At 43.3% G+C, this 17,463-nt stretch overlaps 1 protein-coding gene across 4 annotated transcripts in view; it reads right to left on the bottom strand.

The window, feature by feature from the left end:
- Positions 1-2,188: 2,188 nt before the first annotated feature.
- mipol1 (mirror-image polydactyly 1) overlaps positions 2,189-17,463 on the bottom strand; it is a 73,965-nt gene continuing 58,690 nt past the window's right edge. For all 4 annotated transcript variants that reach the window (XM_014194636.3, XM_014194627.3, XM_014194632.3 and 1 more), the window contains exons 13-14: positions 10,363-10,617; positions 2,189-3,164 (exon numbers count right to left, since the gene is read on the bottom strand). In XM_014194636.3, the coding sequence (XP_014050111.3) occupies positions 3,098-3,164; positions 10,363-10,617 (322 nt within the window). In that variant the 3' untranslated portion in view covers positions 2,189-3,097. The remainder of the gene's footprint in view (positions 3,165-10,362; positions 10,618-17,463) is intronic.

The raw sequence follows: 17,463 nt of genomic DNA on the forward strand, positions 1-17,463 counted from the left end.
GTTTGGGTCAACCCATCAATATAAGAAAAATGGAACATACACGATGCGGATATAACCGTTTGGTGTATAATCTGTAGTAAAGGTCGCCTGATCTCTTCGGCCCTCTTATGTTTATAAACTATTAGTATGCAAATAGGGACCACAGAGAGGTAGAACAGGGGGGAGAGAGAGAGAGAGAGAGGGAGAGGTTTTTGGTGCAGGAAAATGAGAGACTGATAAATGAGCAATATATCCATGGACAGTGCCTCTCTCTTTGCATCCATCTCTAGACCACATCTTTTTCTCAAAGTCAGTACACACTAAGAAAAAATGGTTCTTCAAGGGTTCTTTGGGAAGGATGGTTCTATGTAGAACCATAATGATGCAAAGAACCATTTGAGCCCTTCAAAGGTCCTTTGCAGTTCACAAAAGGGCTCTTTGCTCTTTTAGTGCTAATTAAAATGTAGTGATTATTAAAATGTAGGGGCAGCGGCTCATTTGGATATTTGGGGGCATGGTTTGCTCACAGCTCTTTTTGTGCAAGTGTGAGTGAGAGTCATTCCAGTTCATCTCATCTGTTGTGTTATGCCATCACATGTTATTCATCACTATGGCCAGTGATTGGTCTTGTGAAAGACTCACCCTTGCCCATCGGAATACTAGAATGAACATGAACCTTCTTATGATGGGATAAAGGTTAGCCATGTTGGTCAGGGAGTTGGTCAACCATGCCATGTTTGCCAGTGCTGGGATAAGATAGTGTTAAATAATGAATTTGAAGTGTGTATCTACACTGTATGTTTGTTAGCTAGCTACACAGCCAGTTTAAGAGGAATGATTCCATACATTTTCTAATTAACTGCCAAAATTCCATTCAAACAATGCAGTCAATCCACAGCCAGACACAGGCAGAAATCAGTTGATGATAGGATTTAGACAAGTTGTAAATGCAACAATTACTGATATTGTATCATATAATAGCACTCACAGCTTTCCAGGAAAACAACAATTCCAATTAGACTAGTTTGGATTTCTCCCTGACCTATTTGGCTGCCATTTTCACACCGTTGTGGAACTTTGAGGGTTTATGACATAGCCCCTCCAGTAATTTAACAGGATCTCTATGCATTATGAACAGTTGACTAAATCAGTAGTTCTCAATTCTCTACTCAGGGAGGCCCAGGTGTTCCAGAGCTACCACACCTAATTCAACTTGTCAATTAACACAATAATAACACCTACAGAATGTTAACAATATAATATGGCTGACCAGAATAACAAACCCTGTATGGTTCTTCAAAAGGATCCACAAATAACCTTTGAGATTGAGAAAGGTTTTGTATAGAACAATTCTCCATAAAGGTTCTATAAAGAACCATACAAAATGGTGCAATATAGCCCCAAAAAGGGTTATAACCATAGCAGAACCCTTTTTTTGGTGCGATATAGGACCTTTTTTGAATGGTTCTTTATAGAATCTTAGGAAATGGTTCAATATAGCACCAAAAAGGGATCCACTATAGTTAAAAGCAAAATAACCCTTATGTGGTACTATTGAGAACCATTTGTTTTTAGTGTGCAATGCCTTTGTCAGAATCTGGCCAATTAGGATATGACAATAGCCAAAATAATAGTGCCACGGACAAAATACAAATGTATTAAAATAAAGAGATTTAAAGCTCTGCTTAAAACATAATTCTATAAAACCTAGAATGAAGTTCAAGTTCCATGAAATGGATATGCATGGACTACTGGAGTTACCAAAATATACCCCTCTCTATATACTTTGACCTACTTTGAATACTTCTAAAAACTTAATATTGCTTCATAAAACCTTTAGTCAGCGAGAGAACAAATACGACAGTTGTGTAATTTAGAGAATTTTGTCATATGGATCTTACAAAATGAATATCAGAGGTAGTGGGTTTATTTTTTTACTCTTTAAGACCTGTTCTAAATTAGCACACTTTGAGAGCTGAACCTTAGATACACAGAAGTGTTAAAAAAGACAGTTTTATCTTCAAATAGAAGTTTATATCAATCCATAGGGATATAATGGTCGTGACTGAGTTGAGAAAGTACTATATAAAAATGAAGAAAAAAAGTCCTGAGAATAAAATACAATTTTTAGTGGCCGCTAATAATGTGACACCTTTTTTCTTTGAGTATAGTAAATACTGTTGAGTTACCAGAATAAAGGATGAAACCATTTTTTATCAGTTGTTGATATGTTTTATTTCATACAATACTCACACCATAAAATGTCCATAAACTATTACAGCAATACTAACTTTATAATTCAACAGATGCAAAAATACAGGAAGTTGATAGGTGATGTTCTTCAAATCACAAATTCCATGAAAGATTTGATTTGAGAGCATCATGGAGTTGACTAAATAAATCACGTTATTTGGCCCGCAGCAGCATCGATGCCGAATCCAGGCAGCACCCAGCAACCTTTACAATACAGCACTAACCTTTTCAATGAAATACTGTATATGTCAGGACACTGTGTTGATCTGGGATATCAAAGAGAATACATATTTTATCAATAAAAGTAAGGCACATAGGCATTTCCCTTGTAACAGAGATAGATAGGCAGCAACACAAACAGCAATACACAATTTAGTTGATGACAAAACAAATGTAACATGATTTTTAGTAAGGTAAAATGTAGAATTTAAGAAGAGGGAAGAGGGAAAAAGAGAGCGGGCAGCAACAAACCAACAACCCAAGTGGTTAAACAGTTTACGATTCAGTTTGAACCCAGCCTGGAATGAGGCTTTGGAGTGCTGCACTTCTAACAACTGTTTGCCCAGTTAAGGCTTGGGTGTGTTTACACAGCGTTAAACACAACAGCCTGGGTCTGGGCAGGCAGGGAGGCAGCCTGGACACCAGATGTGGCCGTTCGACTGGACGGTCGCTCAGGCTGCTCCAGTTCGGGCAGAGCAGACAGGGGTTGCATCACAAATGGCACCCTATTGCCTTTACCACTTTTGGCCTATAGGGATGTAGGGCACTGGTCAAAAGTAGTGCACTTTATAGGGAATAGGGTGCCATTTAGGACAGAGCCAGGAACTGAGTGGATTCACTGTTGCTTCCCCCGGCATAGTCTCAGTCAGATGACTGTCCGGACGCTGCCTGTCCCCACCTTCTTCCTCAGCACCTCCACCAGCCGCTCCAACCTGCACGGTGACAAAGAGAATAACATTCATTATAATACATGGGTTTTATATAGTGCTTTTTAATGACCCAAAGACACGTAGAGGAACCCCAAATATAGGGATGGTGAGGAAGAGGGGGAGACAGGGGAGGAAGAGGGGAGAGGGGAAGGGAGGAGGGGGAGTAATAATGGGGAGGCAGGGTGAGGAAAAGAGGGAGATGGGGTGAGGAAGAGGGGAAGAGAAGGATGAAGAGAGGGTGTGAGGAATGAATGCACCTCTCCTGGTGCAGTGGTGCCCAGCACACCCTAACTAACACCCTAACTAACACAAGGATACACTTGTTACAGGGCAGACTGGGGCAGGATGTAGACGCTTCTTTAAGTGGTAGTCAGACCAAACCCACTGTACAAATCATTAAAATAAACTGATTATTTTCTCTCTCCTCCCATCTCTCTCTCTCTCTCTCTCTCTCTCTCTCTCTCTGATCTAGTGTTTTTCCTGGCAGAGGGGCAGGACAATAATGGTGTCCTTATGGCTGAAAAGAAAAGCAAATGATTCCCTGACAGGATGAAAATCACAGTGAATTGATGGGCGGGTGAGAGAGAGGAGAGGAATGCTTTTGGAGCGAGAGGCTTGGTGAGAGAGGGAGGAAACAGCACATTGCTTTTTTTGGCTCTCTGGAAACAAGACATGTGAAGCTGGCCAAAACATGCACAGTCATCACACATTCTAATTTTAACCTATCCAGACTGTTATGGGTCTGCTACTGAAATACGGATGTGATTTCACGGATGTTTATTGGCGGGTTGTACTTTTTTTTTTTTTTTTTACCAGAGTCAATAATAATATTCCTCGCTATTTAGTTAAAAAGCATCCAACTGGAATTATGTTATGGTCAAAGATGTAGGGAAATTGGCTTTGACTAAAGAATATGTTGTGTATTTTCAAATAGGAACATTTCACAGGACTTGAGAGGTTTTTTATCTCGTTCAATGATATTATAAACAGCAAAAAAGAAACGTCTTCTCACTGTCATCTGCGTTTATTTTCAGCAAACTTAACATGTGTAAATATTTGTGTGAACATAACAAGATTCAACAACTGAGACATAAACTGAACAAGTTCCACAGACATGTGACTAACAGAAATAGAATAATGTGTCCCTGAACAAAGGGGGGGTCAAAATCAAAAGTAACAGTCAGTATCTGGTGTGGCCACCAGCTGCATCAAGTACTGCAGTGCGTCTCCTCCTCATGGACTGTACCAGATTTGCCAGTTCTTGCTGTGAGATGTTACCCCACTCTTCCACCAAGGCACCTGCAAGTTCCCAGACATTTCTGGGGGGGAATGGCCCTAGCCCTCACCCTCCGATCCAACAGGTCCCAGACATGCTCATTGGGATTGAGATGCTGGCTCTTCGCTGGCCATGGCAGAACACTGACATTCCTGTCTCGCAGGAAATCATGCACAGAACGAGCAGTATGGCTGGTGGCATTGTCATACTGGATGGTCATGTCAGGATGAGCCTGCAGGAAGGGTACCACATGAGGGAGGAGGATGTCTTCCCTGTAACGCACAGCGTTGAGATTGCCTGCAATGACAACAAGCTCAGTCCGTTGATGCTGTGACACACCGCCCCAGACCATGACGGACCCTCTACCTTCAAATCGATCCCGCTCCAGAGTACAGTCCTCGGTGTAATGCTCATTCCTTCGACGATAAACGCGAATCCGACCATCACCTCCGGTGAGACAAAACCGCGACTTGTCAGTGAAGAGCACTTTTTGCCAGTCCTGTCTGGTCCAGCGACGGTGGGTTTGTGCCCACGTTGTTGCCGGTGATGTCTGGTGAGGACCTGCCTTACAACAGGCCTACAAGCCCTCAGTCCAGCCTCTCTCAGCCTATTGCGGACAGTCTGAACACTGATGGAGGGATTGTGCATTCCTGGTGTAACTCGGGCAGTTGTTGTTGCCATCCTGTACCTGTCCCACATGTGTGATGTTCGGATGTACCGATCCTGTGGAGGTGTTGTTACACGTCGCAGTGGCAGAACAGCCACTGTGAGGACGATCAGCTGTCCGGCCTGTCTCACTGTAACGCTGTCTTAGGCGTCTCACAGTAAGGACATTGCAATTTATTGCCCTGGCCACATCTGCAGTCCTCATGCCTCCTTGTAGCATGCCTAAGGCATGTTCACACAGATGAGCAGGGACCCTGGGCATCTTTCTTTTGGTGTTTTTCAGAGTCAGTAGAAAGGCCTCTTTAGTGTCCTAAGTTTTCATAACTGTGACCTTAATTGCCTACCGTCTGTAAGCTGTTAAGTGTCTTAATGACTGTTCCTCAGGTGCATTTTCATTAATTGTTTATGGGTCATTGAACAAGCATGGGAAACAGTGTTTAAACCCTTTACAATGAAGATCTAAGATCTACTTGGATTTTTACGAATTATCTTTGAAAGACAGGGTCCTGAAAAAGGGACGTTTCTTTTTTTGCTGAGTTTAATTCCATGGTTATAATATCAATAAAGGGAAGGGAATCAGATAAAGCCAAATGAAATGGGATCTTCAGGAGGACCATGGACAGGTGAAGAGCATGGTGTTAAACAGGAGGAAATGAACAAGATTACATGTAGCAAGAATTGCCCTTCAATCATGAAGGACACAAGCACATCGTGACTAGTGAACAAAATGTGAAAATAAATGTTCTTTTAATAATTGATGACGCAATGGAAGTTTTCTTCCAAATGCAAACATTCTTCTTCCGTAGAATTCAAAACTTTGGGAGCACTTAGACAGGGAAAATCTCCAACTGTGAATGAAATTAGAATAGAAAGCCGGGACTGAACCCCAGCATACAGCAAGCTTTTTGTTAGAGTGAGGATTTGAAGCTCTTTCCATGAAAATCTTATCCCCCATCCTCCCCGTGACATCACTGATACGGAAATAATAAACTTGACACAAGTGGAAAGGCTACACTGCTCCTGTATTGTGATAGTTGTAAAAAAAAAAACATTTTCACTTAGATTTTTCATATATACCATAACAAAAATCACAAGTTAAATCTTTAGTCATTGTAGTTATTAAAACAACTAATTAATCATGTGCAGTCTATTATATCAAAGCTACCTTTTAAATGTAACCTTGACTTGTACGGTGGGGGAGTGGATGTTGATAAAGTATTCTTAAATTCCTGATACTGTGCATGTGCCACGCACGCACACCCCCCGAAATAATAAACCCTTTTACACAAGGAGGGACAAGGAAGAAAGACACATTGTTGATATTTTCGAGGGAGTGCGGTCTTCTCATCTTTGAAACAGGTTGAACTGATTATTTTCCCTCAGCAGCTCAGTTGTAATGATCTGAAAAGAGGCCGAGGGTGCGTCAAAATGATCTCTCCTTTCCCCCAAAAGTGTGCACTGGTTCACTTCCCTTCATGGATTTGAAAAGAAATGACTGGTATATGGAAACTCCCTCTAGCTCATACAAACACTCAATTTGTGGGGAGTAGTGAACGAGTCCACACTTCAGCAGGATGGAGAGATTATTGGGACGCAACCGGAGAATTGCGCTGCCTGCGAGAGACTGTCTAAACTGTGACCTGCCAATCTGCTTGCCAAGGGTTTCTACCGACTGGCTGGTAATCAGGCAGCATCTGGGAGTGGTCTGACCCAGGTATTGTCTGTCCGGAAGTTATTCTCCATCTGTTTTCCTCAACATGGCGAGTCACCACCACCGCAAACCTGGCTGTGTTTATTTATGCGTGGTGAGGATGACACGATGGCTAGCGCTGTGTGTAACGTCAGCTTGCTGTGGAAGAGAGATCAACATATTAGCAATGGGGAGAGAAAATAAGGCCAAGAGGATTGCTAATGTTTAAGAAAGGTCCAAGTCACAAAGGCCATGCAAACACTCCAGCAACTGAATGTACAGGCCACGCACACAGGCCAACACTCACTGACACACACAGGCAAACACGGCTCACCTAACTAGTTAACATGAACACGAGGCAAGAAATCCCCCCCTCTCAAACACACACAAACACACCTTGTCCCCCTTGTGTGTAAATGGTGCAGCCCCTTGTTGCATTTTTAAATATATGCATTAGCCTCTCTGTCACGTTTAGACAGTTCCAGCTAATGTGTGTCTCTGTCCAAGGTGCACTGGTGGGGATTTGGAACAACACTGTTTACCAAGGGTGGCCAGTAAACCCAAACACACACGCCGGGGAGCAGCCAGAGAAAACATAAATCCTGATTAAGAATTCAGTGTCGCAAAACCAACAATTATAGCTGGAATAAGAAGGAGTAAACACGCAGCTCTTCACATTCATTCTAAACAACCCCGAATCAGACTTTTTTTGCAGTAGAGCAGTAAAATATAAGCTACCAGTGTTTCAGTAGAGTGTGCATTGTACTGGATGGATGGTGCAATTGTTAGTGTTTATCAAGGTTTTAAAGCTCAGAAAGTGTTTAAAATATACATATACAGTATATAAATTAATTAATACTGTTACACATGACATCGAAAATGCAATGCTCAACATTTACAACTATGAATCATAAGAAAGTTACATAACACCAACTCAAGTTTGGGGTCACATAGACTAGTTGAGTATCTGGAGCATCAGCATTTGTGGGTTCGATTACAGGCTCAAAATGGCCAGAAACAAAGCCCTTTCTTCTGAAACTCGTCAGTCTATTCTTGTTCTGAGAAATGAAGGCTATTCCATGCGAGAAATTGCCAAGAAACAAAAGATCTCGTACAACGCTGTGTACTACTCCCTTCACAGAACAGCGCACACTGGCTCTAACCAGAATAGAAAGAGGAGTGGGAGGCCCCGGTGCACAACTGAGCAAGAGGACAAGTACATTAGAGTGTCTAGTTTGAGAAACAGACACCTCACAAGTCCTCAACTGGCAGCTTCATTAAATAGTATCCGCAAAACACCAGTCTCAACGTCAACAGCGAAGAGGCGACTCCAGGATGCTGCCCTTCTAGGCAGAGAACTTCAGTTTCTTGGCAATTTCTCGCATGGAATTGCCTTAATTTTTCAGAACAAGAATAGACTGATGAGTTTCAGAAGAAAGGTCTTTGTTTCTGGCCATTTTGAGCCTGTAATCGAACCCACAAATGCTGATGCTCCAGATACTCAACTAGTCTAAAGAACCAGTTTTATTGCTTCTTTAATCAGGAAAACAGTTTTCAGCTGTGCTAACATAATTGTAAAAGGATTTCTAATGATAAATTAGCCTTTTAAAATCATAAACTTGGATTAGCTAACACAACGTGCCATTGGAACACAGGAGTGATGGTTGCTGATAAATGGGCCTCTGTTCGCCTATGTAGATATTCCATAAAAAATCTGCCGTTTCCAGCTACAATAGTAATTTACTACATTAACAATGTCTACACTGTTTTTCTGATCAAATTGATGCTATTTTTATACACTTGCAAAAACATCTAAAAACCTGTTTTTGCTTTGTCATTATGGGGTATTGTGTGTAGATTGATGAGGACATTTAAAAAATATAATAATAATAATAATTTTAGAATAAGGCTGTAACGTCACAAAAAGGCTCCTACTTTACGAATGCACTGTAGAGCAGCAAAGGCTCTGAGATGATGATGATGATGATGATGAGAGAAAGACAGCAGTAAGCAGCGTGCCCGTAACTAGCGGGCGAGGACCACCACCTCCTGATGAAAAGGGTCTTTGTGTCCTTTCGTCTCCTCCATGGCCAATTTTGATTCAGCAGGCAGCTTCAGATAGGTCATTAGACATTCTGCTCAGCTCCTCCATCAATGGAGCTGCAGGACAGTCAGCCCCCGGCACTCAGGTGCCACATTCTGGGCCTCCTCTCCGTTTCCTCTGGCAAGCCGTGTCCTCTAGGGGGTGATGAGGGGGGAGAGGGGTGAGGGGGGAGAGAGCGAGGTAACTCGGCTCCCCTTGCATTCTTCTCACAGCCGTGCGACGGGGCCCGCGTCAGAGCTGCTTCCCACACCACCACAACCCAAATGGTGCCCTATTTCCCTACATAATGAGCTACTTTTGACTTGAGCCCTAGTGCACTATAGAGAATAGGGTGCCATCTGGGACGCATCCCAGCAGGACCAGGGCCATCCATCTTGGGGTCAGTTAACGGTTGAGTGTGACTGTCTTCTGATGCTACTGCTGCTCCTCCTTGCCCTGGGCCGCAGTCTCTACCCACCCTCCACACCTTGACACATCTAACCCCCTGACAGGCCTCCTTCTGGGAAAGGATCTGACTGAAAGATGTCCCAGTGCCAGACCATGCTCTGAAACTGTTAACACTACCTTGTTGGCCTCCACTAGGAACCAGTAGTCCAAAAAAAAATTGAACTCATAAAAGTGCAGAACATCAGTAACAATACTAGTTCAGTGCACACAAAGTAATTTCTAGCTGCAGTTTTCAAACTATTCCCAGTCTGCACACTGCAAGAGCAGTTGAGCCAGCGGACTGAAAATGTTGCCTTCATACGGGAAGTGTGCGTTAGTTTTTACATTTAGAGTGAAGGTTGTAGAAGACGCTGTGTGATCTTCCAAGCATAATGGAGGCCCTCCAGTGAGGATCGTTTAAATACAATACTAACCAGAATCCCCTCTTTTCTCCCACCCAATCCGAGGGGTGTGGGGGGGAAGCCTTTCTGCTTTCCCAGTGCTGAGAACTGTCACCCCCCTCCATCACCATCCCCCAAACCCCCCTGTTAATTCACCAGGCAAATAGATGAGCAGGGCGACTGCTGTTTGTTTAGCGGGGAGCGGGTGGCCCCAGTGTGACTGTGGGAGGATGCAGGAGCAGCAGAGATCAGGCTGGGACTGAGAAGAGAAGGCCTCCCAGACAACCAGTAACCAACTATCCTTCAGCATGGACACCCCTAGCACAAGTCAAGAGGATGGGGGTAGGGTGCAGCAGGAGTCATGGGGGGGGGGGGAGAAGGTTTTGGGGATGGGAAGGGTGGGGAATCTGTTGCAGGGGCTAAGGAGGAGCATGTGTTTACCAAATTATTGTCATGGGGCAACATGGCGGCGGTTAAAACAACGTGTCTATATTAAGTGAAACTAAATTGGCGGTGGTGGATTTGACTTTCATTTTCATATGTCGAGAAAGTACATTTGATTTAGTAGCAGTTTTTCATGGGCTAGTCATTACTGAGGGGTCTGTAACACCAGAGTTGTACTCTAGTTAGCTACTCACTTCTGTACTTTCTCGTGGGCCTCCCTCGCTGCCTCTTGGGAGTGTTGTAGCTGGGCCTGGGTGTTCTGGTGCTCCGCGGCCATTCTCTGGAGCTGAGCCAGGAGGGGCTGCTTGTGGGGGGGACTGGCCAGACCAGAGGGGGCTTCCCTGGGCTGGAGGGGCTTGGTCTGGAGGGTCTGGGATGGAGAGCTGAGAGATGAGGCCCCTTGCCCTGTCTGACTGGTGGTCCCTAACTCACACTGGGCTTGGTGCAAGCTGTAGGGAGAGATAAGATGAATTAAATGAGATGATACTTAATTGCAGTGTAAAGTACTTACGTAAAAATACTTTAAAGTACTACTTAAGTCGTTTTTTTATCTGTACTTTACAATTTATATTTTTGACTACTTTTACTTCACAACATTCCTAAAGAAAATAATGTACTTTTTACTCCACTACATTTTCAATTCTTAGCAGGACAGGAAAATGGTCCAATTCACCCACTTATCAACAGAACATCCCTGGTCATCCCTACTGCCTCTGATCTGGTGGACTCACTAAACACAAATGCTTCGTCTGATTTTCTTATTATAAGCTATTTGAATTATTTATACTTTTACTTTTGATACTTAAACATATTTAAAACCAAATACTTTTAGACTTTTACTCAAGTGGTATTTTTCTGGGTGACTTTCACTTAAGTCATTTTCTATGAAGGTATCTTTACTTTTACTAACGTATGACAATCGGATACTTTTTCCACCATTGCTTAATTGAATTCTCCCTTGCATCACAATAATCCATCATCGCACAGATACTAAAATATTACACAGTAAAACTATGGACGTCAACACATCACCAGCAACATACCGGTACTTCAGGAAGCTACAGGGTGTCAGCTAACAACAATAGCGTTAGGACTGTTAACAAGGCACTCTGGAAAAAAGCAGTTCTCATTATATTTGACTGACACATTGATATGATCCTTTGGCTTTGAATTCGGCGGGAGGAAAATATTTGTACATACTGGGTCGACTGAACACCAAAGAGGCACAACTACTGAAAACAACCTCAGCTACAACAAGTACAGCATAGGTTGTAGAAAAAGGAAGGATGAGAATGATACAATAGTAGATCTTGTAGCTTGAAAGTGCAGTACAGGAATGATGCACTGAACAGGCTTCCTTTACTCTCCACTTCTGACTTTGCAGTCAGAGTGCAGCTGGACACATTCCTAACACAAACAGACAGAAACTTGACCTTAACCAATGAAAGCATGCCTGCAGTTTAACTGACAGTAGGGAACGTTATTCTGTATTAACACCCCGTGGCAAAGAGACACGTTTAATATTCAAACGCTATGTCACTACATGAGACAATATCTGGAGGCAATAATGCAGCAGAATGTCAGTGGAATATATTACCGTACATTACTGACGGGACTGACTGACTGAAAGCATCAAACGAGTGTGACCGAGTGTGTGTGTGTGTGTGTGTGTATGCGACTGAGAGCATCAAACTGGTTGAGACACAGGAGCACAAGGTGAAAGCAGACAGGTGTTTTCCAATGAGATGAGAGAGAGAGAGAATCTCTCAAATAAAGAGAGAGAAAGCAGCTCTCAAAAAGAGAACGATTGAGGTAAACACTACATTGGTGTGGTTATATTATCAATAGAGCTTGGTAGGGTGGTGTAGGGTACTCTTCACTTTAGTAAAGGGCTGACAAAACCCATTATCTATTGGGAAGGAGGGGACTCCCAGTCACGGCCGGTTGTGATACAGCCTGGATTTGAACCAGGGTGTCTGTAGTGACGCCTCTAGCACTGAGATGCAGTGCCATAGACTGCTGCACCACTCAGGAGCCCAAGTAGGAACAGGGGGCCATTTGGGACAAATCCTATTACAGCTTTAATACTTAATTCTTCACTCGATTACAGTACAGGAACAATACCCGTCCCCAGTTCAGTTATTAACACAAACCAATTCCAATGCATATTTTTGGACAATCCCACAAGAATGTGTCCAATCAATTGAAAAAATATATTTGAAAAATATGTCTCACTGGCAATATGATTAAAAATGAGATTGGATAATGAGGTTCTCTCTCTCTCTCTCTCTCTCTCCCTCTCTCCTCTCTCTCCCTCTCTCTCTCTCTCTCTCTCTCTCTCCAAAGACCAATATGTGATCCTTAATTTAGCAAGAGTTTCAAGTCACTGCTATTGACGCACAGAGATAAAATAGAAATAATAATCATCAACATCATTGAACAATCTGGTGAAGGCCATTGGATGACACAATCCTTGACTTGCAATATAACTAAGTATGCAATAACCCCAGGGCATTCCACTTCCACAACTGAAAGACTTATATTATATATGTTCCACAATTTGCTTGATGAAAAAAAAATCACTGTACCTCAGCAGAGTTAAATATCAATTCAAAGCTAAACATTAAAACAACCCCATTCATTGAAGGTGCAGGTAACTAGCTAGGTCAAGGCTCTCCAACCCTGTTCCCGGAGAGCTACTCTCCTGTAGGTTTTCACTCCAACCCCAGTCGTAGCTAACCTGGTTCAGCTTCTCAACCAGCTAATTATTAGAATTAGGTGCGCTAGATTAGTGTTGGAGTGAAAATCAACAGGACCGTAGTTCTCCAGGAACAGGGTTGGAGAGCCGAGCTAGGTAATAAGCTTTGGTCAGATAACAATACCCTTTCTATCCTCCATTAGCGACATTATAGTCAGTTGTCCACTGACGGCTGACAATCTAATCTAGATTAATGACCAGAGGTCTCTGCTGCCATTCCAGGTAGGCGTGTGGACATAGCTTTAAAATCATATCAGTCATTCTGGCCTGTAATGACTTTCAGAGGGGCGAAGATAAAGCTCCTGTTTAATGCTTCCTCTTGTTTTTCCAGAGCTGAGGGTAATCAATTCAGCTGTGCTATTGATAGCTATTGGAAGTGATGTAAAGTTTGTGTGCTTTGTTTAATTAAATGTAAACATATTGGGTCTGAAGGCCCGATGACAGTGACAAACAAGGACAGAGGAGGGAAGGGGAGTGTTGCTTAAATATGGATTATTTTATCTGACCCTGGCCACCGCGCCTCGACTCCCCAGCTACACTATACCCCTCCCTTTACAACACACATGGAAACCGATCAACAGGAGAGAGAAACATTGTCCTCAAACTGTTCAAATTCATTTCCTGGTAGAGCGAAAGGGCGAACGAAGCAGGGAGAGAGAATGAAGGGGGAGATTCTGAATTGGGCAAAAGTCCGTCTTCTCCTCGACTCCTCTGTGACCCGGAAACCGATAAGTGGTCGAAGAGAGTGTCGTTTCATTAGTAGGCAAACATAGGAGTCTGCTCCCCTCCTTAATTACCTGCTTCGGCAGAGGATGCACAAGAGTATCCTCGCGCTTCGGAAGCGTTTTAAAATCCGCCAGCCCACCTTTGAATCGGTTGTTGTTTGCACACATTTAAAAACAATATGCTACTAATCATTGTATCTATAAAATGTCTTGCACAACTAGCTATATTTGTTTTGATCAATATACAACGTTATTTGGGGATTTCATCCCTGTAAACGTCAGTTGCCTGATGAAACGTGAGTGGAGGAGTCTCATTTCATGCAATGAAACCTTTCCTCTCCTCGCCTCCACTCCTCGATGACCTTTTTCAAAAAGAGGCAAGGAGAGGACGGAAGACAGCAAAACCAATTGAGATTCTCCCAGGGAGACACAGAGAGCTACCTATTGAGAGAGAGTGGTTAAACGAGACCACAAACCAGATGAGAGGTGATTTGAAGTTGTGTTTCTAGACTGAAATCTGCTACTGTGATCATATTAAAGTAAAATTAGGGGATTTTAGCACTAATATTTAATAGAGCTGACAACTTCCATGGGAAGTACTCCTTGGAACAACAACAAAAGCACAAGGCCATGCATGTACTGTACTGTGGAGCTGATCACGTTCCATTCATGAGGACGAGTGTCCGTTTAATCTAGCTAGGAAGCTCCTGTTGTACTGATCTGGTCACGTTTCATCCATCTGTGTTTCATTCAAATACCTAGCTGGAGTGAGAAATAGGTCTAGTTAGCTCCCATGACTTTCTTGTCATGAAGTACAGTATTTACAACAAGTGACGCTCCGCTCCAGATTCCTCATTCTTATCTCCCCACCTGCTCTTGTGCGTCTGTGTCTATCTATAGAATGCTCATGACTATTCCTTCTGTGTTTTTGAACATGGTGGCTTTCTGCTCCAGTTTCTGCCAGTGACCTACAGAACAGTCTGCAACGCAGAACAGTTAGCCATTAAGTCCCCCATATCAGATAACACAGCACAGACGCTAGAGCTCAACGAACCTGCCCTCCAATTCTAGAGATGGGGTATGTCACAAATGGCACCCTATTCCCTATATAGTGCGCTACTTTTGACTAGAGCCCTGTGGGGCCCTGGTCAAAAGCAGTGCACTATATAAGGGTGTAGGGTGCCATTTTAGGATGTATGTATGGTTAATGGTTAGTGTGGAGGAGGATTGTTAGGGGCTGGGTATGTAAAATACCATTTAATAGAGACTTATCTCTCTGGGCTCTAAACAAATAAACCACAAGGTCAGCAGAGAGAGCCTGGTCACAGACCTCTCCTGTTACCAGACAGGTACGCCAAGCTACATACTGGACAGGATAACCTTCGGTCACCTACCTATCTTGTTACCTCTGAGAGGCAGCCAGGTCATCTCACCTTTTATGACACATGTACAGTATCCCAAGCCAAACCACATTAACTGGGAGGATAGCCACCTTCAGTGCCTTGGATCTAGACTGGTCCCAGATCTGTTTATGCTGTATAGCCAACTCCTATGGTCGTTGTCATGTTTGGCATGACAATATATTAAAGACCATAGACAGCACAAACAAATCTGGGACCAGGATATCTTGGCTCCTACTACCATAGAAATAAATCACAGTGAGACACTCTCAGCACTGGGAGGAGTGTCCACGCTGTTTATACTGGCTTGTCCCTAAATAACGCGTTTCTATCATCTGCCTACGATGTAGGAACACAAACCAATTTGGGTTTGAGGTTCGGGAGTTTGCCAGGGTGCCGCTGTGCGTTTTGAATTACTTCCTCCGTTTCTATCTCGATGGAGTTTAGCTTGCTCGGAGGGCTCCCAGACAATCCGCCAAATGTATTGGGCAGCACAGACTGAAAAGGCCGGGCTAACCCTGAGTCTGAGGCAATGGTTCACTTTTCCTTGTTGTTACTCAGTCAGGATTGATGGTGACGTACATTATGTATCACTTTAAAATTAACCTAAAATGCCCCATGAAAGTGAAGAGGAAATTCAGCAACTCCTGAGGGACAGTGGAAGTTGAGAAAAATACTTCTTTACTGTTAAAGCCAATGCAGAGCCTTCATCGGGGTTTTGTGCAGATATGAACGTATATAGTGAAGCCCCAGTAGGAAACTCCAGGCAGCCTGTCTTGTTTCCGTCTGCTAGCCAAGCTAATGACTATTGAGTTTTTAGGTGTTAAAGTGCGACCCACTCAGCCTCCGTTATAATCAGTCTTCCCCAGGGAGCCGTCTCTCTGTCTGTCCGGAGTGTTAATACGTGTCCTGCTTGGGCTGACTGACTCCCTCCAGCAGCCTTGGGTTCAGTCCCAAATGGCACCCTATTCCCCTATGTAGTGCACTACTTTTGACCAGGGCTCATAGGTCTCCGGTTAAAAGTCGTGCACTATGTAGGTAATAGGGTGGCATTTAGGACACATTTGGAAACCCGCCCTGGTCTGGCTGGGTCTCAAACAAAGCACCGTCCATCTCCCCTCTCCCTCAGCCCACCCCCTCCAGCACCTCCAACGTCAACCCTTTAAAACAACTGGCCCACGCCGGCTAGTACATTTCTCCCTATTTTTGATTTTTATCAACAGGGGTTTCTCTGAACATGGAACCCCATAATGTGAGTCTGTGTTTTGACGAGGTAGGCTGGCTGGTCGCTAGCGTTTTGGCCCCTTCTCTTCTTCTTCATTTTTATTTGACGTCTGCTGCCTCCCTTTCATGTGATTGGGTGTGTTGTTATCCTGGGGACACAATGGAGAGGGCCAGTGAATCCTCAGAGCAAACAGACACACATAGCCGAGCCATCTTCTCTTCTGGGCTTTGTTGGGCCTTGAAGGCTGGTTCCCCACATAAAGGTCTAGCACCACAGGACCAGTACAAGACCCACTCTTCTATCTCGCGCTTTCTTTCTCCCGTTCTCACACAAAGCAAATTGTCTGAGAAGAGGAGAAAACAATGTCGTCCTCAGTGTCCTAGGAGTAAAGCCAGGGTGAGGTGGGGGCTTCAGAAAATCCTACTAATGTTCTCAGAGCCTCTTCCCATTTACTACACTTCTGGTAAAAATACTGTCGGCTACACATATTACTCAAATGTAAACTTGCGTGCTTGCTACGTCTTGACTGCTACCCCAGACAGTTGCCTCCTTAAAGCAGGGCAGTGTGAACAAAATGGTCACGTTGAGCCAACATTCTTACAGTATAAATGGTAATAACAGAGAAATGTTTTTAAAACAGCTGAAATCTATAGACATTTTCCTAATATTTGAAACTTTATTAAGTTTCTGCCTGAAATTGTAGTAACAGCCTGTTACATTCTGAAATTGTCACATTAGCTGCCAACTGCACTGAGCCAAATAAAACAATGGAATCCCATCCTCAAAAACATGTCAAATGTAGTTATTATTTTTTCCCCCTTCATTTTTTACATTGTGTGGTGATTTCAGAGGTGGGGGGAGGGAATTGTTTTCCAGAGGCCCAGAGTTTTTCCTGATCTGGTAGTAGGCTAATTTAACCAACTTCGGACCCAAGTTGCAGCGTACAACAGTAATAAATCAGATGAAGAAAAAAAAACGGTTTTATATGGGTAATGCAGGGTTGCATCGTATAGGCCTTTGCATCTGTAATTAAAAATATACTCATACAGTATGTCATCACTATTGTGTTAATTGATTAATTCAAGTCAATAATATGGATGAAAAAGGCCTAGGTAGCCTAGCCACCTGAAGTGTGAATATAAACCAAATTTGATCACATTCACATTTTCTCAGAATACAAATAAATG

This window comes from Salmo salar, chromosome 01 (assembly GCF_965601325.2).
Source record: "Salmo salar chromosome 01, fSalSal1, whole genome shotgun sequence".
Classification (NCBI taxonomy): domain Eukaryota; kingdom Metazoa; phylum Chordata; class Actinopteri; order Salmoniformes; family Salmonidae; genus Salmo; species Salmo salar.